General features: G+C 37.1%; 2 protein-coding genes and 1 long non-coding RNA gene across 3 annotated transcripts in view; 1 reads left to right on the forward strand and 2 right to left on the reverse strand.

Annotated features, from left to right (window-relative positions):
* The window catches only part of LOC118266008 (nose resistant to fluoxetine protein 6-like), a 19,440-nt gene extending 16,319 nt beyond the window's left edge, over positions 1-3,121 (forward strand). The window contains exons 8-12 of the mRNA XM_035579340.2: positions 109-282; positions 682-829; positions 1,125-1,311; positions 1,936-2,078; positions 2,954-3,121. Coding sequence (XP_035435233.2) covers positions 109-282; positions 682-829; positions 1,125-1,311; positions 1,936-2,078; positions 2,954-3,103 — 802 coding nt within the window. The 3' untranslated portion in view covers positions 3,104-3,121. The remainder of the gene's footprint in view (positions 1-108; positions 283-681; positions 830-1,124; positions 1,312-1,935; positions 2,079-2,953) is intronic.
* Positions 3,118-20,280, reverse strand: LOC118266052 (nose resistant to fluoxetine protein 6-like). Its single transcript, XM_050695197.1, has 13 exons — positions 19,980-20,280; positions 12,785-12,924; positions 10,387-10,720; positions 10,038-10,152; positions 9,600-9,684; positions 8,951-9,117; positions 8,258-8,336; positions 7,971-8,074; positions 7,347-7,520; positions 6,789-6,939; positions 4,950-5,136; positions 4,374-4,516; positions 3,118-3,917 (listed from the first exon to the last, which is right to left on the reverse strand). The coding sequence occupies exons 1-13, from the start codon at positions 20,044-20,046 to the stop codon at positions 3,645-3,647; spliced, it is 2,019 nt and encodes a 672-aa protein (XP_050551154.1). The 5' UTR covers positions 20,047-20,280; the 3' UTR covers positions 3,118-3,644.
* Positions 13,015-13,760, reverse strand: LOC126910897 (uncharacterized). The gene is made up of 2 exons (XR_007705495.1): positions 13,585-13,760; positions 13,015-13,300 (listed from the first exon to the last, which is right to left on the reverse strand). It is a non-coding gene; the product is annotated as an uncharacterized LOC126910897 (long non-coding RNA).
* Positions 20,281-24,901: the final 4,621 nt, after the last annotated feature.

Raw genomic sequence — 24,901 nt, forward strand, 5'->3', positions numbered from 1 at the left:
CCTCCCCCAATGACTGATGACGATGATGAGGATGAACTAGTCTACCTGGAGATATCTGAAGATAGACTTGTTCTATATCTTTGATGATACTAATTTCATAATCCCCAGGTATTTAGCATCAGACACACAGCTGTTCTGTCTAGGGCTACTCGTGTGTCTGGTAGCTCGCAAGTGTAAGACGCGAACCATCCTCCTGTCGGTGTGGTTCGTCATAGCTCTCGCTATAGTGGCTGGTCAGACGTACTTCCAGGACTTGGACGCCGTCGTCATTCAGGCACCAGAGTAAGTGATTGTTATTATGTTATATATTTTTTTAATATTTAATATAGTTAAAACTAGTTCATATAATGACATAAAGCTTCCAGTCTTCAATCAGAACATTTCCTATAGTACATGCTTTTGTCTATTAATGGTTGCATACATCGACTCCTTTTTTTTTGAGGGAGGAAAATCATCCTTTGACTTTTCCCGTCTTGAGTGAGGCGGGAGGGAGTGTCTTACTGACCAAAAACTACCCCGTTCCATCTCCTGCTTTGAACCGGAGCCCCGGTAGTCTGTTACGTTGACCGCAGCTCCGGATACATCGACCCCTTCAATTGTTTGACGTAAAGGAGTAACAAACAAACAAACATAAAAACTTCGCAATTATTACATTAGTATAGAATATTTCCCTACCACCAGAGCGTACCGCAACCTGTACGCGACGGACGCCACGTTCCGTCTGCTGTACGCGCGCGGGCACACCAACATGTCCACCTACATCCTGGGCATGGCGGGCGGGTTCCTCGCCTACCGCTGGCAGAACGGGAAGGACATGGACAAGTACAAGGTCAGTGCTTTTAAAAAACGTTGGTACTCTGCTCTTCGTATCCAACCACTACCAGTCACCTTGCGGATATCGTAACTCCACCTAGCTGGAGGGCGGCCTACACTACGCTTGCTTAGACGCAACTCTTTGTGTGATCCACAAATGTGTGTTTCGGCTCTGGATGTTATGTATCTATATGTGAACTAGTATGTTTGTAAACGCACCCACGATACCGGAAAAAACCTTAGTGTGGGGCAACGTTTTCTTTTTAAATAAAGCCTAATTAAATATTGACCAATATCTTTTCACTTTACAGAAGTACCGTTTTGTGGTGTGGTTGGTATTCCCGCTGGGTCTGGCGGTGATCCTCTCTGGAGGTTTATTCTACTCCGACGGCGAGAGGGCGCCCGTCCTCCTCAGAGTGCTGTACGCCACCCTTTACAAGCCTTTGTTCCAATTCCTGATGGTATTACTCATTCTTGCCTGCGTCTTCAAAATTGAATGTAAGTAAATCTTTAATATTTTAATCGGAACCTATTTCATACCAAATAGCCTATTCGCATAACTTTTAATGTGATACTCACTTTACTCTAAAAAGTATAATCTATGACAACTTCTAGGCCACAATTGAGAATCCCAAGTACTTAAAATTTAATAATATTTTGCCCAACCATAGCACTGTGATTATTTTGTCAACCATTTAAATTAACAATGAAAGTTTTTAAAATATTTTTATAGTCTTTGACGGCGGAATAGATTTTTTATCCTACCTAGCTGACCCGGCAAACTTTGTACCGCCTCAAACATTTAGTTCTCACTTTTTAAATCATCTCTGGACTTCCACAAATAATTCAAAACCAAAATTTGCCAAATCAATGCACCCATTCTCGAGTTTTAGTGAGACTAACGAACAGAAATTGATATTTAAAAAATAGAGGTAATCATAGAATCATGCAATTGCTCAGTATATTTTTTACAATGAAGCCGTACTGACCAATATTATTTTAACACGTCAAACGCCATGGGGGACACCATGTGGGCCCCGCTAGCGGAGGAGTTGCCTTCACCAGTTTTCTATTGGCAGTCAAAGACTTAATAAGAAGCTAAACATTACCTTTATACGGCAGCGACGTACCGCTGCCTGCTGGAGTGGCGCGGCTGGGCGTGGCTGGGCCGCGTCACGTACTGCGCCTTCCTGCTGCACACGCTGTTCCAGCGCGGACTCATCGGCGCGCAGCTGCAGCTCGTGCACATGTCCGACTACTCCGTGGTATGAATACTATACTGCTGCTTATTATAGACTAGCAAACCCTACGAACTCCGTTTCACCGCCAATAATTTTCCCTGTTTTTCTGCTTTTCTCCTGATTTTTTCCTGAATATTCTATAAACCTCACGCAGCCCAAGACCTTTCCAACGAATCCAAAACCGTGGAAATCGGTTCGTGCGTTTTAGAGTTATAGCGTCAAGAAGGAAAACCCGACTTATTTTTATATTATAAGTAGATTAGTATCAAGGTAGCGCAACGTAACTGCAATATATTAATAATTTAATATGAGACACACTAAATTAACTTCAAATCTCAGTTCAAATGTTTGAAGAAAATGCTCTACTAGTTTCGAGTTACAGAGGGGCTCTTCATCATCAAATATTTAGCCAACATTTATTAGAGATTGAATAAATGGACGCACTAGTACCATCGTTGTCTGTCACAGACAGTCTGTTGTTTTTTTTTTATTATGGGATAAGCTAATAAAGTAGGCGGATGGATCAGGTGATGGTAAGCAATCGGCGCCGTGCATAGACACCCGAAGCACCAGTGGCGTTACAAGTGTATCGCTGGCCTTATAGGGATTAGGAATTTGAGGGTTGTTAAGTATCGGGGATTGCGGAGGGGGGTAATTGGGGGTGTCCGTATTTCATAAATTTATATGCTTTAATAACACACATACACACACACACACACACACACACACACAACGTCACGCCTTTTATCCCCGAAGGGGTAGGCAGAGGTGCACATTACGGCACGTAATGCCGCTATACAATGTACACCCACTTTCCCCGTTATAAGTCCCATGTAATAGGGGGTGAGACTATTGCTATATCCTGGCTTTAATAACTATGTATTTCCTACAATTTACAGATGATATTACTAGCTGCGAGTATCTTCTTGACATACATGTGTGCGTGTGGCCTGTGGCTATGTGTGGAGGCCCCTATGGGCGGCATCATTAAAGCCGCACTCACGCCCTCTCGCGACGACACGGACAAAGAAGACACTACTAAAGTGTAAATAAAACTAATAACTTAATACTATGTTTTTATTTTATTTACCCAACAATTCTTATTAATATAACTTAAGTTACTACTCCTTAATAAATAAAGGAATTTCTAACATTTGATTGGACTTATGTACAAAGGTTTTCCTACACCATAAATACAATTTTATTAATCTACTTACGTATTTAGTTGAGCAGAAGTAAATACAAACACGTTCCGTGTATCAGTATTTTTTGTAAGGTACAAGCCGGTAAACGAACCGGCGGATCACCTGATGGTAAGCAATCGCCACCGCCCATGGACATCCGAAGCATCGGTGGCGTTACAAGTGTGTTGCCGGCCTTTTTGGACTGGGAATTTATTAAGGTTTGTGGGGAAATCGGGAATCGTGAAGATTGGGGAGGTGGGTAATTGGGCCTCCGGTAACCTCACTCTCATGATGTCAAACCCTATCATGTTTTATTATTCTAATCATAGTCTAACATCACAATTTGTTCTCATAAATACCTATAAAGTTCAAGCCACACATTGGCACTTGAAGATTCCACTAGACCTCAAACTCTAGAATTTTCATACTTAGGACCATCACTTAGTATTTCCCGTAAAGTCTTCAAAGGAACAATTTTCTCGATGGCAACAATTTCACTGTCACTCAACATTTTCTTAGGAGGACTTTCTTTTCCATTCTCTTTATTGTCACCTTCCTTCTCTCTTGGGGAGCCCATCAGGAGCAATTTGACCAAGTTGCCGAATGGAGCTTCTACTATCAAGAAGAATGGTAGCGCAGTTAGGAAGGAAGCCAACACGAACCCAACCGTCATTTGTTGCTGTAGACAAACAAATTTATTGTATTACCATTTATCGACTACTGAACTTAAATCTAGTATCTATACATATATCGTCACGCCATTTATCCCCGAAAAGGTAGGCTGGCTGGCTGGCTAGGAGGTAGATGTGCACATTATGGCACGTAATGCCACTGTACAATGTACACCCATTTTTCACAATTAATGTTATAAGTCCGATGTAATAGGAGATGAGCCTATTGCCATATACCGGGCACATTTCCAGAATCCGTGCTAATACTGAGAAATTTTCGAAAAACCTCTATAATACTTCGCCCGACCCGGGAATCAAACCCGAGACCGGCAGTTGCACTTGCAACCACTCGGCCAACGAGGCTGTTTAAATCTAATGTAGCACGTATACCCGTACTATTACTAGTAATATTAGTAATATGTATGTACATACAATTAAGTACCCGTATTATTAGTAATACATACAATTAAGACGAAGGTGGCGTGCCAAGTGGTAGTCTGGTAGGAGACGAAGTGTCTGATGAAGGCGACGTGCACCAGGTACGCGCTGTACGAGATGCGGCTGGGCACCGTCCAGCCCTGCCACTCCAGTAAATTGCGAACTATGTCTGTGGGAGAAACACACGATTGGTACAAGAAAAATACTTAAAATGGAAGGTTTTTGAGCAGAGAATATAATTTTTATTCACGTCAAACTAGTATGGTAATTAACTATGCATTTCTACAATTTTCGCACGTAGAGACAGTGTTTGAGTTAACTCGACTAGTTTCAAGATCCACGGCCCATAGTCAAGGGTCTTGCAGTTTCGTGAAAAACATAATTAATTATTTGAGGAAAACCCATCAATACTTTCTGCAGTATTTTAAACACGCAACATCACTATAGTTTGTATATACGATTCTTAACAAATCATATTTACCAATCATACTACTCTTTGGTTGTTCTTTTCATTTCATTGGTCTCACATAAACGAGGAATATTCATATATTATCACAAACATGAATTACCTACTAATCAATAGGGTGTAAAGGATAACTTACCATCAATTTTAAATATAAATGTGATTAATCCCAATCCTATTATTAATCCGAAAATTGGCTTGTGGAGACTGGAGAAGATAACTCTGATGAATAGAGAGTGACGAGGGACGTCCTCGAAGAAGATGCTGGCTGTATAGACCACAGCAGTGCCAAGCACCACGAGCAGAGGAACCCCGAGACGATATCTCTGTAATAGAAATAAAAAATAAAAAAAATATTTTTTTTAATAGAAGTAGTTGTTTCTTAATAGAGATTAAGAAACTGCCGCACTCAAAGACATTTAATGATTACTTAAACTATTCCTTAGTAAAGATTTTGTTCCGAAAACAATTTCTAAAGACCAAGTCTTAAGTAACCTGAGTAAAATGACTCTGAGTGTGGTGGTATCTGTCTTATTTTAGTAGTCCCAACTTATATTGGAGCCAGTAATTCTACCAGCGCAAGGCCTTGTCTTGTACATGCTGAACTGGTCCCATTTCACCGCAGACAAAATACATTCATTGTCAATTTTTTGCTGTATCAACTTGTTTTGTTTTTTGCGTTTATATATAAATGATTTGTCTTTCTTTCTTTCATTTTATATTTTTATAGAGTATAACGCGTTACGTTATATACGAGGAGCAATGTAGGTGAAAAGAAGGTGTCACATTAAGAGAGTCTTGCTCTTAGAGTATTATTAAAACGACGGGACATTGTTGTAGTTGTAGTAAAAAACAAAAGCAGTTATACAGGGTATTTCAACAAGAACTTTGTTTTTTAAAACAAAATAAAATAAAGAATTTGGTGGAAAATGAATAAAATTTTTATTGTATTAAAAAGAGAAAAGTTTGGCAATTATGAATGAAAAATGATATCTGACAAATGTCCACCAGGACCACGCCGACAGATGCTGATTCTTTCATCAAAATTTTTAATCACTTTCCTAACAATCACACCTCCAGACCACATAGCACACCACACAGGGACACGTTGAGCATGCAAAGGCTTTTCAATAATTGCTTTAGGATTTTCAGAAGCCCAAATGCGGCAATTTTGCTTATTGACATACCCTGACAAATGAAAATATGCTTCGTCTGAAAAAAATGATTTTTTGAGAAAAACCAGCAGGTTATTCTGAGCAAATCTACGGCGATTTGAATCGTCGGTCAGCTTCAATTCCTGCACCAGTTGAATCTTGTAAGGCTTCAAAGCCAAATCCTTTCGCAAAATTCGCCATGTTGTGCTTTTGGATAACCCAATTGTTGAGAACGTCGTAAAATTTATAACTTTTGGTCTTCTTCAACACTGTGGCTCACGACAGCGATGTTTTCTGTTGGACGACCCGGTCGAACACGTGTTGGCGTTGGCACATTTTGTACCGAGCCTGTCGACTCAAATTTCGCGACCAAATTCTTGATAGCGATCTCAGAAGGACGATTATGTTGCCCGAAAATATCACGAATTTTACGAAATGTAACTTTAACAGAACGACCATTTTCATAGTGAATTTGAATTATTTTAATGCAATTTTTGAGCGAAATTGAATTCATTGTAGCAATTGCCAAAGCACCTACTACGAATACCGCCAAAAATTAAATGCCAAAACCTGCCACGTTCTTGGTGTTGCTCTAATTAAAAACAAAGTTCTTGTTGAAATACCCTTTACATACTTAAAATAGTATTGGCTACCTATCATGGCTAGCAGGCCTAGAACATGAGAAGAGATGGCGGGATGAACTCGATGCCTATGACAAGGATTGGCCACAGAAAGCTCTACAAAGAGACGAGTGGAAGGAGGGGATGCCTTTGCCCTGCAGTGGGACGACCATGGCTGAAAATAAAAATAATAATAATACCTACCCTGAACCTGGTCATGTCAACCCCTTTCTTCTGCCAGTGGTAGATGAGGTAGCCGATGGAGAGGCCGATGGTGTACCCAGCGAGGTTGGTGTGGCCTCTCCGGTACGTGTAGTTGAACGTAGCCTCGTTCAAGAAGATGCCGTGGATAGCCCTGGAGGAAATGATCAGGTAATTAAAGTTTAGCTGTAAAGCAAAAACTTTAATGTGTTTTTTTATGGTATAAGCCAGTAAACGAGCAGACGGATCACCACCCCACCCTAAGTAAGTTTGTTTTACGTTTAAAGTAATCAAAACGAGAGTGCTTTCGGCGCTTGATTGACGGGCTCGAGTAAACAGCCAAACAGAGCGCCGAACGTGCGCTCTATTCGATTGCGTTCAACGTAAAACAAAAATGCTACTAAATGCTTCATTTTGCAAAGTTTAACATTTTACTCAAACTCAATTTAAAGTTTTTAAATGTGTGGTGCATTCTGGAAGTCTTGCTCTATCTATTTATTTCAGTTTGACATATCAGTCCTCGGTAACTAGTGACACACAACTATTTATGTATAAACTCACTCTGGAGATACAATCAAGGTCCCATCCAGGTTGCGCATGTAAGTGATGACCGCGGGGATGATGAGGCCCGCTATGAACAGGAGCGGCAGCACTATCTTCCGGGACCGAGGAGTGGAGCACAGCACGAAGACCAGGGCACCCATGCAGTACAGCTGGGTGTCCGTTGCTATGTACCTGTGGTTGTTGGAGAATATAATAGATAAATCGGTAAGTAATATCACAGACTTTAGTTGGTGCGGTGGCTGGGCAACTGGCTGCCGTGTAAGGTGTAGCGGGTTCGATTCCCGCACGGAGCAGCTCTAATTGTTGCCTCGGCTCTGGGTGAACTTGTATGTTTGTAAACGCATCCACGATACAGGAGAACATCCTAGTGTGGGACAACGTTTAAAAAAAAGACTATTAAAGTGTGTGATCTATTAAACAAATAATGCTATAAATTTCTGAAGCGACAACGACATCGTAAAAACAAAAAAAGAGTATAATTGTATAAAACCTATGAATACATGACTTTTATGTAAATATGTCTCATTGTCAAAGGTATCATGTGTTTAATTTTCTATGCTACAATGTTTGTCAGTAACAAAAAAATAGAATCTATTCTATATAGCGGTTACTCGGACTTACCATGTATGCTGCATGCACTGCGAGTCGTCGAAGTAGTTGTTGATGTACAGCAGGTTGGTCCACCAGTACTTCCTGCAGTCAAACACTTCGTTGCCTATCACCTCCTGCAACACAACGGTTGCACATACATAGAAATTCAATAGATTTAATGTCAAAATAGATTTGAAACTAAAAATGCATTGAGATGGATTTGAGCCAAATAATTATACTCTTATTATATTGATCTTATTACAAAATAAAAGTACAGTCATTAAAAATAAAGAGGAATTTTTGGTAGTGAAACTGACCTGCCACAATGGACCATCAGTGAGGTACCTCATCCAGGTGATAGTCAACCCTAAGATGATTGCGTAAGGTGGTGTCAGTCTGTAAACAGATAAGTATTGTTTATATTAATAAACGGCTTTATTTATAGTTCGCGAGGAACATATGAAGTTAACATGTTAATAAACATTGATAGAAAATCCCAACGAACAACAGTTAGGCAGAAAGCCCGGTGTGCACGATCGCACACTCGCCTGGTCGAAGCATCCTCCTTTTCTTAGGGAACGTTACTCTCTGTTTCCTAAACTTGTGTAAAGAGGGTTGTACTGTATAATGAGCACCTCTACAAACTCTTCGGGGATTTTTTATGGTAATGAGCCGGTAAACCGGCAAACCGATCACCTCTTGATAAGAAATCGCTGCCGTCCATGGACACCCAAATTACCAGAGGCGTTACAAGTACGTTGTCGGCCTTTTGGGGGTTAGGTATTAAAGGGTTGTTGGGGAATCGGAGATTGGGAAGATTGGGGAAAAGGGTAATTGAAACCTCCGGTATCCTCCCACAACGAAGCACAATGCAAGCGTTGTTTCACATCGGTTTTCTATGAGGACGTTGTCACTCCGGTCGAACCGGCCCATTTGTGCTGAAGCATATGGCGCTCCCGCACTTAAATTAATTACATTACAAGATTCAAACGATGTAGTTGCTAGGTTACCTGAGCCATCTCAGAATGATGTATTTAGGGAACGTCATCAAGGTTATCTGATTCTTCTCAGCGTGCAGCAGCGAGTTGTAGACGAGCAGGAAACCAGACATGATGAGGAAGGTCTGCATGATGGTCATACCATTGAAGATCACCTTCAACGAAGGGGTTTTGTACAACTGGAAGAAAAGAATTTATAGAACTTTAGTAGAATTAGATATGTATATAAGTAATTTCGGAACGAGAAAATAGCTTCACTAGTGGACTGACCGATAGACAGACATTTTAATATTTTGCTTTGACGTTCAAAAGTGCCTTCCAGTACCCTTAGCACTGTTTAGTATTGGTTAGTTTATTCGAGCCGGCCAATCAGAGAGCCAAACGCGCTTTCGTTCCCATTACTTTAAACGTAAAGCAAACTCATACTAAGGGTACTAATCTATTTGAAAATTGTTGAATGTGGAAAAAATCTTTAAAAAAAGTTAAGAATTACGGTAGCTGGAATCAATCTCAACTTAATTGTGACGTAATTTAATAATTACAAAAGTAATACAAATATTTTTGTAAAATATAAGAACAACATTCCAAAACCATTCAAAATTATGCCTGCCGTACTCTCACAAGTTGTACCTAATAATAAAACTAAATACGCTTAACTCACCGATTCAAAGTAGATGGGGTTGTCAATATACGCCACGCACGCTATGATCGAGTGGGACATGATGACTAGTGCGATTGACATTGTCCTGAAAACATACAGTAGCATTGTAATACAATAATGCTAGGTGTCAATATCAGGATGATATATTAAAGAAGGGCCAAATTAAAAGTACCTCTAACCGACGAGCATGCATGAAAAGACTGATGACTGTTGATGAAACGAAAGAGGTGTGTAATAACCGTAGCAATTGGCGTTTCATAGTCTCTGCCTATCCCCATAGGAGAAAAGCGTGAGGCTATGTATGTATGTATAGGGTGTTTTTTATTGACTCGTCTGAAATTTTTCTTCTTCTATATTAATATCAGTCCTATGAACTGATACCGACCCACTACACTAAAAACTGCCTACAATTAGTTTTACTGAAGGAACATCTCTTACCTTATACCATGGATACTCTTAAGCCGCCTCATACGAGGGTCCTGTCCTCTACCGACGGGACTCATCAGCTTCCTCCAATTGTTACGAATTGAGAAACAGACGAGGAACCTCGACACTGTAAATGAAATTAACTACATTAAGAAGTTTGAAAAGTGTAACTATTAACACTCATTACAATCCCTATAGACAACCTTTAAATTCCTACTTCTTCCACTTGTAATTCCATTGGTGTTTCGGGTGTTTATGGGCGGCGGCGATTGCTTACCATCAGGTGAATCGTCTTCATTGGTTGGTATGGTATACCATAAAAAAAACTAACGACTCACTCAAAATTAACAATATTACTTACAAAAATCCTTTCGCTTCCCATGGAAAGGCTCGTAAATAGTTCCAGCAATGTTGGCCAGGATTATGACAAGGCACACGACAGCCATGGCATAATCCAGTGTATCCAGAGGCTTCTCCTTTGGGGGCTGGTTGCAGAAGTAGCGAATCACGTTGACCTTCAGCCCGTAGTCTTTGGACAGGGATTCATTGACACAGGCCCCTATGGCTACTCCCCTCTCTGTGTCGTTGGTGGAGGCTGCTGTACCATTGTAATAGTGTTTGCATGTCTGTGTGAGACACACTCCTCGCACCACCCTCGTGTAGTCGAAATGCGTTGTGTTGTGTGCTGAGTATTCCTGTAATTGAGAGAGTAGGTAGCGTTAACATCGTTGTATGATACAGTAATGCCTTTAGTGGATGTAACACCAATATTTGTGATCATTTTTGTAAATTATATGTATTTAATTACTGTTTCTATTTTATGTATTTTCACAGCATTCTTATATTTTGCTGTCTATTTGTTCTTTTAAGTTTGTTATTGTTATTATTTTGTATTTGGTAGTGTATGTGTTGTTAAAATTTTTCTTACTTTCATTTCTTATCAGTATACAGTCTAATGTAACTGAGGCTGAGCTAGAGACTGATCACCATATCAGAATCACATCAAGAGTGTGTCCACTTACATCTGGACTTTGGACCTCCTGACCTCCTCAACATGCAGCAGCAGCGCTCGCCGATAAATCTAAATTATTTGAGGTCACAATTTAGATTTATCAGCGAGCGCTGCTGTCCAGTTCTTAACGTATGTATAGTGCCTTAAAGCATTAACTGCCGAAAGAAAACTGTTGAAGGCAAATGTGGTAATCGCCTCTTACAGATTAATTAAACTATACTTAAATCCTTAGTAACGATTTTGTACCGAAAACAAGTGCTAAGGACTGAATTAAGTAACAATTGTAACCATTGTAGTAAATGACTCTGAGTTAAAGAATTAATTAAAGACTTGAGTTTAATGTGAGTTGACTCATAATTTCTTCGGCCATCAGCATATATTATCTACTCAAATTTTAACTTAAACAGCCAATAAATAATAATTCTGGTTTTGGCCGCTCGAATACTGATTTAGATTTAAAAACAGGGCCTTGACATTAAGATTTAATCAAAATGGATACGTCATATTGCAATGAAAATTAATAAGCTACTCGCTTCAAAACTGCAACCGCTTATAATATGTATATTTATATCGAATTAGTCAAGTTTAAATTTTTATAGTTTCTAGAAAGTCGTTTGAGTAGAAGGAATTTGATGAATATTTCTAGTTAGACAATACACTCAAAACTCTTAAAAGTGTATAGTATGAATTTGTGAATTTGCCTCCGGGAAGAATATAGTACCCTACTAACAAATTATGTTCTATAATTACTATGTGGTCACCCCACATGGCTCTCTATTTCAGCGTCACCACATTTGAAACGTCACGCCTTTTATCCCCGAAATGGTAGGCAGAGGTGCACATTACGGCACGTAATGCCGCTATACAATATACACTTTTCATCATTTGTGTTATAAGTCCCATATAATAAGGGGTGAGCTTATTGCCATATACCGGGCACAATTCCAGACTCCGTGCTATTACTTTGAAATTTTCAAAAAAAAACCCACATCTGATAATTGATTAATAAAATGAATAGATAATTTATTTATTGGAAAATCCCAATAATATTTATCATGGCCTCTCTAAGGCCTACGACCTCTGTAGCAAGCTCTACAATGATGAAAAATGAATATAAAAAAAATTATGTTCGGCACAGTTACCTTTGCGAATATTTTAATTAAATGTACAAATCCGTCATCGTGTCGAAACATTAGGCAAAACTTTTTTTACAAATATTGCGTCAAACTTGCGTAAATTATACAAGAACCGATCAATCTTTAAGTGGTTTATATCTAAGGTGATTAAATAAGCCCGCTTCTCATACACGAGAGTACGGGTTCAAAACCTACCAACGGCAAATACGATTGTTTTTTTATTTATTTTTTTGTAGTTTCTAGGATAAATAAAGTTTTTTTTTCATCGTGATGACTTATTGATTGGCTATGATTTCTAATTATAAGGTTGAAATCACCAAACCTGTATTGAGCAAGCGTGGTGATTAATGCTCAAACATTGTCCGTGTGAGAAGTCAGCAGTGAGCGCTTATAGGCTGTTGATGTGATGTGAAACAGAGAGATTGTAAAACGAAACATTTTTTTGAAAAGAGTAACGAAGGAGTTACTGACGGACAATGCAATTCGACGTTTCAAAAGTACCTAATTAAGGTTTATTTGATATAAATGCTTTGACTTTGACATTGAACATGCTATTATTATTTATTTATAATTAATTAATTAAAAATGCTTTTGATTTTGAAGAAACTTACTTGTATCATGGTGAGTAGAGGGCTGGGAGTATCGGAGACCAGCCTGAGCTCCGCGATGCAGTAGACTGCATCCTCGTCCCAATGACATTTGTCGTACGAGTCCCCCTGGTACTTGGCCGGCATTCGGTCATACTCCGTAGCTGGGGACGAAACATAATAATTAATAAAATACTTTTTACAAAAAAATAAACCGACTTCACTAAAAAAGTTAAAAATAACTTTAATTTCGGAAGTCGGTGTTTCTCGGTATTATTTGTTTGTTACACCGACTTCCGAAATTAAAGTTATTTTTAACTTTTTTAGTGAAGTCGGTTTATTTTTTTGTAAAAAGTATTTTATTTCACACTTTTTAGTTGCGATACTCAGTATCGCAACTAAAAAAGTCGGTTAAAATTCTCTATCTCAATAACTACTTTATTTATTTGTATTGTCACAGTCACTTAATTAACTTTATTGTGATTTCTATGTGAGTATGAAGTTCCATTGGCCATTTCTGGTCTTCTTCATCAGTTCCACCTCTTCAAAGTTTACTTTTTTACTGTAAATGCTTCAATTCTAGATGAATATACCAAAATCACTATATAGTTCCCTATAATATTTGAGGAGTTCCCTCGATTTCTCTAAGATCCCATCATCAGATCCTAACTTGGTGACAATGGGACCACCTCAGAACTATCTACTTTCGAACAAAAAAAGAATTTTGAAAATCCGTCGACAATTGACGGAGTATAACTTTATTGTGATTTCTATGTGAGTATGAAGTTCCATTGGCCATTTCTGGTCTTCTTCATCAGTTCCACCTCTTCAAAGGTTACTTTTTGACTGTAAATGCTTCAATTCTAGATGAATATACCAAAATCACTATATAGTTCCCTAAAATATTTGAGGAGTTCCCTCGATTTCTCTAAGATCCCATCATCAGATCCTAACTTGGTGACAATGGGACCACCTCAGAACTATCTACTTTCGAACAAAAAATAATTTTGAAAATCCGTCGATAATTGACGGAGTATTCAATGAACAAACATACAAAAAAAAAAAAAAACATACAAACAGCCGAACATAGTACCTCCTCCTTTTTGTGAAGTTAAAAAGGAGTTTTCAACTGGCTGGATGTTATTGAAAAAATCTTATATATGGTTGAAATTAATAACGTACAAGTATACGTATTACGCATAACGTTATCGAAACGAGAGCGCGTTCGGCGGTCTAATTGGTTGGTTCATTTGCACCGGCTACGTAATACAAACTCGTAATAAGCCCTCTGGAAGACGCGTTTGTCGCACACCAAACAAAAAACAAATTTAAAAGTGTCAGTCTGTCTGTCAGTCTAGTTGCTCTATTTGCTTGTTCCGAAGTGTAGATTCCTATGGAGAAGAACGAGCAAGAAACCACTTCCACTATAAGTCAACAGCTCCATCCACCCAAAGGTTGCCTGGGAGAGATCGCTGTAAGCGATAAGGCCCCCACTACCATACTAGGATTTCCTCCTGTGTCGTGGGTGCGTTGCCCAGCCACCGCACCAAACGTGCAGTCAATACTATAACATGTACCTATGTTTAAATTTTAGAAAGGTGTAAGGTTTATTTACCTTATCTTATCTATATGGTATACATAATGATTACAACTTTGGGCTCAATAACTTGATCTGACTTAGAAATGAAACAGGTTTGTTGATCCGGAAGTAAGTACCAATGAATGTATGTAGTTTACCTTACCATCATAGTACGTATCTTCACGCTTGTTTTTGTATGTTAGGTAAACAGTGATAAATAGTCGAGCTTTGCTACCTAGCTTTACTGACAGATAGACTGAGGACAATTCAATCTGTCGTTTCAAAAGTGCCTAATTAAATGCTTAATTAATTGACTTTCGACTGTTGATTCTTTTTAAGAAAACTTCTCGTGTATATTGGTGTGGTCGCCTCCAACATATACCCAGCAAGGCGTCTCACATTCGATTCCTAAGACAAGGCAAAGCATTTTTGGGATTAATCTGTTATATCTGTTATACCTTTGAGGATTTTTTTCGTGATTTTTTTTCCTATAATGTTATGTTATGCTATAACCTTGCCTATCATTCTAAACTAGTTTGAGACTGGTACGCACGGTTACGTCAATGCGTACCTAACATAGATTTACATAATATAATTAATATACGCACATTATACATGTCAAACTTCAACAATTTGTTTTTTTTCTTCTTTTTTTTTCATGATTGGCAACTGACCCTCCAATAACCAATTTGTATATATTTTTTTTTTTACATTCCTATCATATATTTAATTTAAAACGTAGTCGAGATTGTTACATACCAGTTTATGACAAGAATTTATGACTTTTGTATTTTTTTTAGGGGGAAAATTATTCAATAGCTTCTCCCACCTTGGGTGAGGCAAGAGGGAGCGCCAGACTCTTATGCCCGAATACTCAAACGCTACTCAATTTTAAGACGCTCTCAAATGTAGTTCTATCACTTTCAATTCTTTATAAATTGACAGAGATAGCCCGATATTTAAGTACAACTTAAAATTGAGTACCGTTTGTGTATTCGGGCGTTACTGACTAAAAATCATCGTTTCTACTCTTGCTCTTCGAGCCGGACCCCGGGAAGGTCTTACACTGACGTCACAAGTTCACCTTACCCTTTAAATTCAGGGGTAGGGACCCCTACTTCTGCCTCTAAACCTCCCCTTATCCTTTCGCCTAGAACTACCCCTACCCATATCCCTACCCCTTTATGTATCTTTTCGGGTCTTCAATAACATGGTATAACCGTATAACAGTCACGTGTACGTCACGCGATATTTCCAATAAATATATCTTCGATAGTATTTGTATTCGTAAGAAAAAAAATACGTGTTTAACATTTTCAAATAATTTACAAGACGGACATTAGAATAAAAATTAGTCATTTACTCTATTGTTGTTTTCCTTAAAAGATCTGTCAAAATAAATATAAAAAAGGCATTCTCGAAACAGTTCCGTAAACCTAGACGTAGTGCATACAAAATAAAACGAGGTAAAATCTAAAATTATTATAAAATGACTGCACTTTTAATGTATTTAACGAATTTTGGTGGGTCTGGTTACGGTCCTGTGGTTTTACTTGTGAAAATATTTATCGCTTATCCTTGATAAGTTAGGTTGTTAGGTTCATTACTCAGGTCGAGATTTGTTTAGAAACAGGGCTCATCTTCCTCGTATCATCTCCGGGAAAAATCATTAATAATACTACATTCTTACCATATTATTCGCTAATAATATAATCACGTTATTTCGCCAGCTATCTAAAAGAAATTCTTCAACAACTGTAAAATATTTGTTAATTTTGTTTATTAACAACAATTTTAGCACGTGAATGCAATTAAATTATAAAAACAAGGTCCTTAAATTACCTTTACAAATTAAAATCCTATTTTCGTATATTTTATAGAATAGAGTCAGGCGTTACTTTATGGAAATCCATGCTACACTACAATGTTTTTTTTTTGTTTTCATTCAGCTTGTAGATGTATTTTCAGCACGTGGTGTGCAGCTCCATCCTCTAGTTTGCTGCACCTCCAGAGTGCTTATTGCATGTCACGTGTGTGTGTTTTTGTGTTGCACCTCGTGTTGCATGAGCATTTAATTCGGCTTTACTCTTTAGTTATAACACTAGCGCCCTTTGCATCCGTTTTGCATAGATATTGAATGAACTAAATGGTATTAAGTTTGGCTTTATATTCCGTACTCTGAATATTATTTATTTATTTATTTATTCAATTTCCATATAAATTACATTACAATATACTAAGCCCCACAAAACCGTTAACTAAATAACTTTGACATTAAATAATTATTGAGATTTTATTGGATTGACATTGAGATGAGTTTCAAGAGTAAATGCCCAGATATTAGTCAGCGTGAGAAAATATTTCATATTTTCCTTTACCTACCAGCATTCCGATGAGAGGAAATGGCAGAAATATATGTTTACACAACATTTTTAAATCTTTTTTCCTTTTTTCGGTAGTAGCACGGAGTTTGGAATTGTGCCCATTATATGGCAATAGGCTCACCCCCTATTACATGGGACTTATAACACAAATTGAGAAAAGTGGGTGTACTTTGTACAGTGGCATGACGTGCCGTAATGTGCAATTCTGCCCACTCCTTTGGGAATAAAAGGCGTGACGATAAAATCTTTTTTTTTATCTTTACTAAAACCATATTTAATTATTTGTAAACGTATTTTTATTAATATTGCTTTCAAAATTTAGGAACCACTACCCGAAGCATATTGTTCGAAAAATAAAGTAAAAATCGAATTATCCATTATATTTTAGTTACCTGACAAACATTTCTCGAAACCTTTTCGTTTTAAAATATTAAATCAAAAACTAATAATTACTGTATGATAGTACTTCGCATTATACAATTGATTTTTTGGATGTTTGTCCGCCAATCACGCTGAAACTACTAAACGGATTTTGATGAAATTTGGTATACAGACAGGGCATGACATGGGTGATAGGATAGTTTACCCGGTGGGAACGCGGACGAAGCCACTGGCAGAAGGCAGTCTTAGAATAAATTAACAATAAAGACACAGCTTAGACAAATATTAAATTAGGATTAAAGAAATCTTTAATCAAATCTAAAATAGTTTTTTTTATTTGTGTTTTTATGAATAGTTTTATAATAACTCATAATAAAGTTTTTTTTAATCGTGAGAAGACTGAACGACCTTTGAATATTTAACTTATTTTTTTAGTCATTATTTTAATTAAAGGCTTCAATTTGTCAAAGTCATAGTCAAAATTATTTATTCAAATAGACTAGGAAGGCATTCTTGAACGTCAAATTCGTTCGTTTTGGTTCCCTGCTAAATATTACAATAATATAATAAGACATTTAATTAACACATATTTTAATTAACCAGATACAATTCTTCACAGTTAATATATAAAAATACTTTGCCCAATCTAGGTATCGTACCCACAATCCACTACGATTACGTGGCAGTTGCGAAAATCCAATAAATGCAATGCCCGGATTTACACGTCAGAGACAAAACATGTTCTCTTTCTAAATAAAATGCTAATCCGCAAAAAAACTTCAAAAATAAATGAAATTACGATGACGTCACGCCCGAAATGACGAGGTTAGAAACCCAGCGAGTTTTGTTTCTAGTTTAAAATTATATTTAAAACCACTTTACAACATTGAACCATTTTGAAAATAAAACTAATGTCATATTATTAATAACTCCTACTATTATAATAAAACCTGTTTTTAAGGGGGAAAACCATCCAATGACCTCTCTCGCCTTGGGCGAGGCGAGAGGGGAGAACGTGAGACTCTTAATGACTAAAAACCACCCAGTTCCTACTCCTGCTTTTAGAGCCGGAGCCCCGGTAAACCCGCTAGATAGTCCGCAGCTCCGGATCAAGCATCAGCCCTACTGGGTCCCATCTGTGGGGGTCTGATGGCTTTTTGAGGCGCGCGCGGAACGTACGGCGCCGTACGCACGGGTCTGGTTCTGGTCGGGCGGCGAGCTACCCTTCCTCGCAGTCCGCAGACGAGAGAAGGCCGCCGTCATCATTAATAAATCCTAGTGTAGTGAAACGTTTAAATCAAAACTCAAAAACTGGTCTAGCCGGTACCAGTTTTTATGATAAGCAGAACAAGATGAGTTATATATTGAAAAACTGAAATGCATTTTGAAACAGTTTCAAAAACAAAATACTGTGTTTTATATCTGTAGATTATACAAACATACAAGTTCACATACACATAACACTCAGAACCGAAACAACAGTTTGTGGATCACACAAAGAATTGCTTCGTGCGGGAATCAAACCCGCTACACATTGCTCGGCAGTCAGTCGCCCAGCCACTGCACCAACTGTGCAGTCAAGTTTGATGCTCGGTTTAGACCATGAAGCAAATACAAATGGGAGATGTCATAACTGGATTTCCCTTTAACATAAATTTGACACTTTAAAGAGAGCGCGGGAATAAGCCACACCCCTCTCTATTTTCTATCTAGCGGTCCTATTCTACAAAAACGTTGCCAATAGTCTACATGCTAATGGTCCACTTTCTGAGCGCTTATCTAAGTATGCCTTATTTATTTAGACAAGACTTACAATATATCTAAGTACATCTTATTAATTATGTATTTAGATTTTGGGCAGAGTCGATTTTTTTGTGCATAACCACATTAACAGCACCTCCTCTTTGTACTTGCTTCATGATGTAGACAAAGCTCCATAGAACGGAGAAATTTCTGTTGGGTTGCAAAGCACAGTTTGTTGAATATTTCGGTCGTTCCAAAATACAAATAACAGTTTTTATTAATGCATGAAGTTCGTTTTGTAACGGACTCAATGGTAATAAGATTGCCTCTCATTGTAAGATCGTCGTAAACTAACTACTTTACTTACAAAGTAACTACTTTATGAGTTGTAATGAGGATTACAAGGGCAAGGGGCGGCAGGGCACACAATTAGATGGATACATAGTTGTAATCTACACTTTATACTTAATCTATAATATAAAAATAAGTCTTGTTTCCTTCCTGACACTATCTGCCGTACTCAGAGTCATGTAATGATTACTAAAACTATTCCTTAGTAACGATATTGTATGGAAAACAAATCCTAAGGACTGGGTTAAGTAACCATTAAATGGCTCTGAGTACGGCGGTATAACTCGAGAACGCAAGAACCGATTTCCACGGTTTTGCATTCGTTGAAAAGGTCTCTGGCTCCGTGAGGTTTGCCTTTGGTAGGTTTCGAACCCGCACTCTCATGCATGAGAAGCGGGTGTCTAAAACCTCCGGGCCACCACGACAACAACTATGTCACATGACATAGTTTTGTATCGGTAATTTGGATTAACCCACAATATGGTAATGTGAATATTGAGTAACATTAGACTAGAACAATCTATATAATAGTGAGATGGAGCTACTTTTTCAGGAATAGGGAGGAACATTTCTTTTCTTTCTCGATACAGGAATCAAAGCGAATTATCAACAATCGTGCTGGCTATTATATAATTTTATATAATTCTTAATTTAAATGAACCACTAATCTAACAATAATTAAAATGACTTAAAAATAGTCCTATCCTATCTTATCGTAAACAATCTAGTACCTAACTGCTCTCATAAATAAAAATAATTTATATAACAAAGTGGTACTTACCATTTAAGTTATATATAACACCATAACAGCTATGTAACAAACACAACAGCACTATATATTTCTCCATTTTATTTTTATAAACTTTAACTGCACATTTATAAACACTTAATAATTATCTTCTATTTAGGAGCTCAAGTTACTGCTATAAAACCATGATCGTATAAATTCTACTATTTATTAAAATATATTAACTATAATTCGTCAAGTATATGCAGCTTGAGGACAACACAGAAACAAATATATTTTCCGCCAATCCGTTGTATCGAGTTAATCTTCAACGAATGAATTCAACAGTACCTTTTGAATAATTTACATAAGTATAAGCTGACAAATATAAGCGTCGTTCACAAAGTCAAAAATGTTATTTTTTCTATGACAATCTCAACGCTCCACGTCTCGTATCGCATCTTGTCTCTTTCTAAAACATTTTGAAACGTCGATGTGTACACGGCTTTACATTTGTTGTCTAACGCGATCAAACCAGTTGTATATGTAATAGTATTTTACAAAGTGGTACAACTTCGAAAAACCAAGGGAAGGGGTCGGGCGCTCGGCCAAAATTGATACAATCGACCAACGTAGGTAATTTGAACGGCTTTTATTACGTAAATGGACGAATTATGTTATTTAATCTGTGTATGATAGTGTTAGAATGGTAATATTTGTTGGATAGTTAGTTTTAGTTAGATTTTCTTAGAACTACAATATCGGGCGAGTGATGTATTTAATATCTTATAGACATAGGAATGATAGAAACATGCGTGCAAAATCTGGAATCTGGTAAACTGTTTCTATATCCCAATATAATAATATAGTATAATACAAGTCCAACCCAATATAATATATCCGGAGCTGCGGACTATCTAGCAGGTTTACCGGGGCTCTGGCTTGAAAAGCAGGAGTAGGAACGGGGTGATTTTTAGTCAGTAAGAGTCTGACACTTCCACTCGCCTCGCCTAAGGCGAGAAAAGTCATTGGATGATTATCCCCTCTTGAAAAAAATAAACTGATATAATATAGGCCATGGTTATATTAGGTATCATGTTTATAGGAGCGGCGCGACAGTGGCCGCGTCGTTCTCCTCTAGCATGTCTTGAAACTAGTCGAGTTCCTCGTCAAATATGTAGTTACGTAAGCTAAAAAACATAATAAAAAAAAGATAGAAACCGATACTAATCCATCAACCAAAGCATTTGAGACTAGTGACCCACTAAATACACTCTCGATCAACGAAGTCAGTTAGACTTACAATAAGAAGTTTAAGTGTGGGATAGCCATGCTTCGGCACGAATGGGCCGGCTCGACCAGAGTGATACCACAGCCTCACTGAAAACTGGCGTGAAACAACGCTTGCGTTGTGTTTCGTTGTGTAAGTGAGGTTACCGGAGACCTAATTACCTTCGCAATCGTTCCAATCCCCGATTCCCTAACATCACTTAAGTTCCTACCCCCAAAAGGCCAGCAAAGCACTTGTAATGGTTTTGATGTTTCAAGTGTCCAGTGGCGGCTGCGATTGCTTACCATCAGGTGATCCGTTTGCTCGTTTACCGACTTATACCATAAAACTGCATTTTGCCGATTGATCTAACCTAAAAAAGCTTCAAATTGACTATCTACGGTAAAATAGACATTAAATATGTTGTAGTTTTAGTTTGGCCTTGTTGCAGTTCCTCGTAACGAATTCATTAATTAACTAAGGTCAAATTAAGGCCTTCCAAACACGCACTAAAAAAATTATTTTGAATATATCAACGATAAAATTTACATTTTCAAAACTACACGCTTTAAAATGACATGTATAAATATTTATATATTTTTATATTGTTCTATTCAATTTAAAGCAGAATGTGTCTTTTTATGGAATATATTTATGTAGTTATACTATTAGGGCTCCTACCGGGTTTACCGGGGCTCCGGCTCGAAAAGCAGGAGAAGGAACAGGGTGGTTTTTAGTCAGTAAGAGTCTGATACTCCCTCTCGCTTCGCCCGTGGCAAGAGAAGTTATTGGATGATTTTCCCCCTTAAAAAAGCCTATTAGGGCTATTACATTATATATTTACTAAAATAGACGTTCACAAATTATTCAAACCTTAATTTTAATCCTATGTATTCGATATGTTTATGCAAGCCTTGTAGTTTAATAACCTACATACATACTTTATACAACAAATATAAACGAAATATTTAAATATACGCAAACACATAAACTCAAGAGTTAATCAATTTTCTTTACGTGAATCCTTTAACCACCAATATTTGCCTTTAAAAGTCTAAAGCATCGTGAAAATATAACCAAACATTCTCAAGGTTTATAATAAAACTCCATTAATACACTTATTAAAAACATATTATGAGCCATTAAAACTATAATAAACAAATCGTAACATCTCGACAGGTTGTCTAATTATGTAATTATGGAGACTCTGACCCTATAGCCCGTAAGCACCTTGCTTACCAAACAACCTCTAGTCAGTCATGGTGAGCCAGAGATTCAGTTCTATGGTCACGGTCACGGTGACATGACCATAGAATTCAATGGGTTTTGGATTTTCCATATACAGAGTGTAAACGGAACGCTCCCAAACGTCGCAAACAGGTGATGGTAAAAAACGTGTATTATTTAAAAAAAATAAAGAATTCAATGTTTATTTTAAGTAATAATAGTTGTAATCTAATGCTGAATGTTAATATAGCATGAATAATACAAACACAAAAACGATTAAAATTATAAAAACATAAACAATTTGTGGCGTTTTTCGGGAGCGTTCCGCTTACACCCTGTATAAGGTGTTCTAAAACCATCTGCTTCGGTTTTAATGGGAGGTAGTGTTGTGTTTGAAGATTACAATAGTGAAGAAATTCCGTACCTCGGAGCAGTTAATTCATAGAACATAAAGAAGTTTAATAAACAATGACTCTACTCTGCATAATATGGTTCACAAATACGCACCATGTGTGACTTCATCAATGAAAACGATTTATAGCAATGGTTTTCATTGACGAAACGACAGAGACAGTGAAAGAGATAATAGCTATTTCATAACAAACTCACACGTAATATTTTTGTGCGACAAAAAATTATCTAATTATATTAACTATTGTAATCTTCGAACACAATACGACCTCCCATTAAAGCCGTGGCAAATACGTTTAGAACACCTTATATATTATAATCCGTCATCATGATCAATAACAACCTGATTAATCAAGATTTTTATGCATATACTCATTGCAATCAAGATTTTTATTACTTCTTCGAGAAAAATCTCGGGTTTTCCCGTTCCCAAAACTATAAAGTTCTCATTCACAACACTCAACAAGGAGTAATCGGCGTTTAACTTTGTAAAGTCTACATCCCTTATTAAGATATATTTGATATAGGTTCTTTTATATAATGATTAAATAAAATAAAGATTAAAGTAATAGTTTTATTTAACAGGGTGGCCATTTCACCTGGTGGTAAGCGATGATGTGGCCGACGATGATGCGTACCTACGAGTTAGCCCGCTCGAAACTTGTAGACATCCAAGTTATATTTTCAGGAAATACTGACTCCTGCTTGGGTCTTTTACCCCGAAAATTTATTATACAACTACTGAGTAATGATAATAAGAAAATGTGTGACGATAACCAACACACATTTTAACCAAGGTATAGAATTTGTGAACTTAGGGTTTATGGAGTTAGGTCGTATAAAAGAAACTTGGTCTTACAAGAGATGTAATAAGTTTTTGATAACGTAAATATGAAAATTATGGTAACAATTTACATTAAAAAAATGTTGGTGGACTTGCATCTTGGACTAAATTCGTTCAGAGCGCCATCTAATGAGGAAAGCTTAAAGTTATGTGAGGTTATGTATATTATATACAGTAACTAGTTTTTTATATGTTTATAGTTTGATCCACTTCGAATTTATTTACATAGATGGCGTTAGTTGTGCTAATAAAATCATTAACTTGAATTTAAATTCTTTATTTATTTGAATTTAATTTCTTCTAAATTTAAATGTTTCAAAACAGGTTAGTTAAAACTCGTTATAAAAAGTTAATCATGCAGTTTCCAATTCTTTGGAAGTAAATAAAATATTAGGATTCCAGCTGCGGACTGCCCTGCCGTTTTTAATCATTAAGAGTCTGACACTCCCTTTTATATATATGGTATAACCGTCTAATATTACAGACGGGCACTTTCTTTTATAATGCTTTTTATATAGATGTACTAGCTGTTGCCCGCATTGTTCATCTGCGTAGACCCAAGTTCTGACTTTTCTAAAATAAAAGTGTAGCCTATGTACGTAGTAGTATGTTACGTGTATGTAGTAACTTACTTCTTAGTACAATACAGCTACCTGCTAATGAAAGCCACGTCAAAATCAGTTCAATCATTCAAAAGCCGGACGGTACAGACAGACAAACATAGTATACAATGTGATTTGGGTGTACGTATCTTAAAGTATATTCATATGTATGACGTAAAAAGCGGTTATTTGAATATTACAAATATACACTCTACTCTTATTTATTAGTCTAAACTAGGAAAGAAAGAAAGCAAAGTCATGTATTTGGTACAACATCAGTATACGCGAAATAAAATAAGAAAAAGAACAATAAAAATAAATGTATGAATGAATACACAAAAGTTTTAAAAACAAATGCAATCAAAATTATTATTTTGTGTCCGACGACTGCAGCAAAAAACGTCCAGTACCCTTAGTATGACTTTGGTTAACGTTTAAAGTAATTGAAACGAGAGCACATTCGGCGCCCTGATTGACCGGCTTGAATAAACCAACCAATCAGAGCGCCGAATGCGCGCTCATTTCGATTACTTTAAACTTAAAGCTTACTCGTATTAAGATTACTGTTCACATCCAGTCCAGTGGCATGATGTATAATTATACCTATATACTTTATAAACAA

This window comes from Spodoptera frugiperda, chromosome 7 (genome assembly GCF_023101765.2).
Source record: "Spodoptera frugiperda isolate SF20-4 chromosome 7, AGI-APGP_CSIRO_Sfru_2.0, whole genome shotgun sequence".
NCBI classification, from domain to species: Eukaryota; Metazoa; Arthropoda; class Insecta; order Lepidoptera; family Noctuidae; genus Spodoptera; species Spodoptera frugiperda.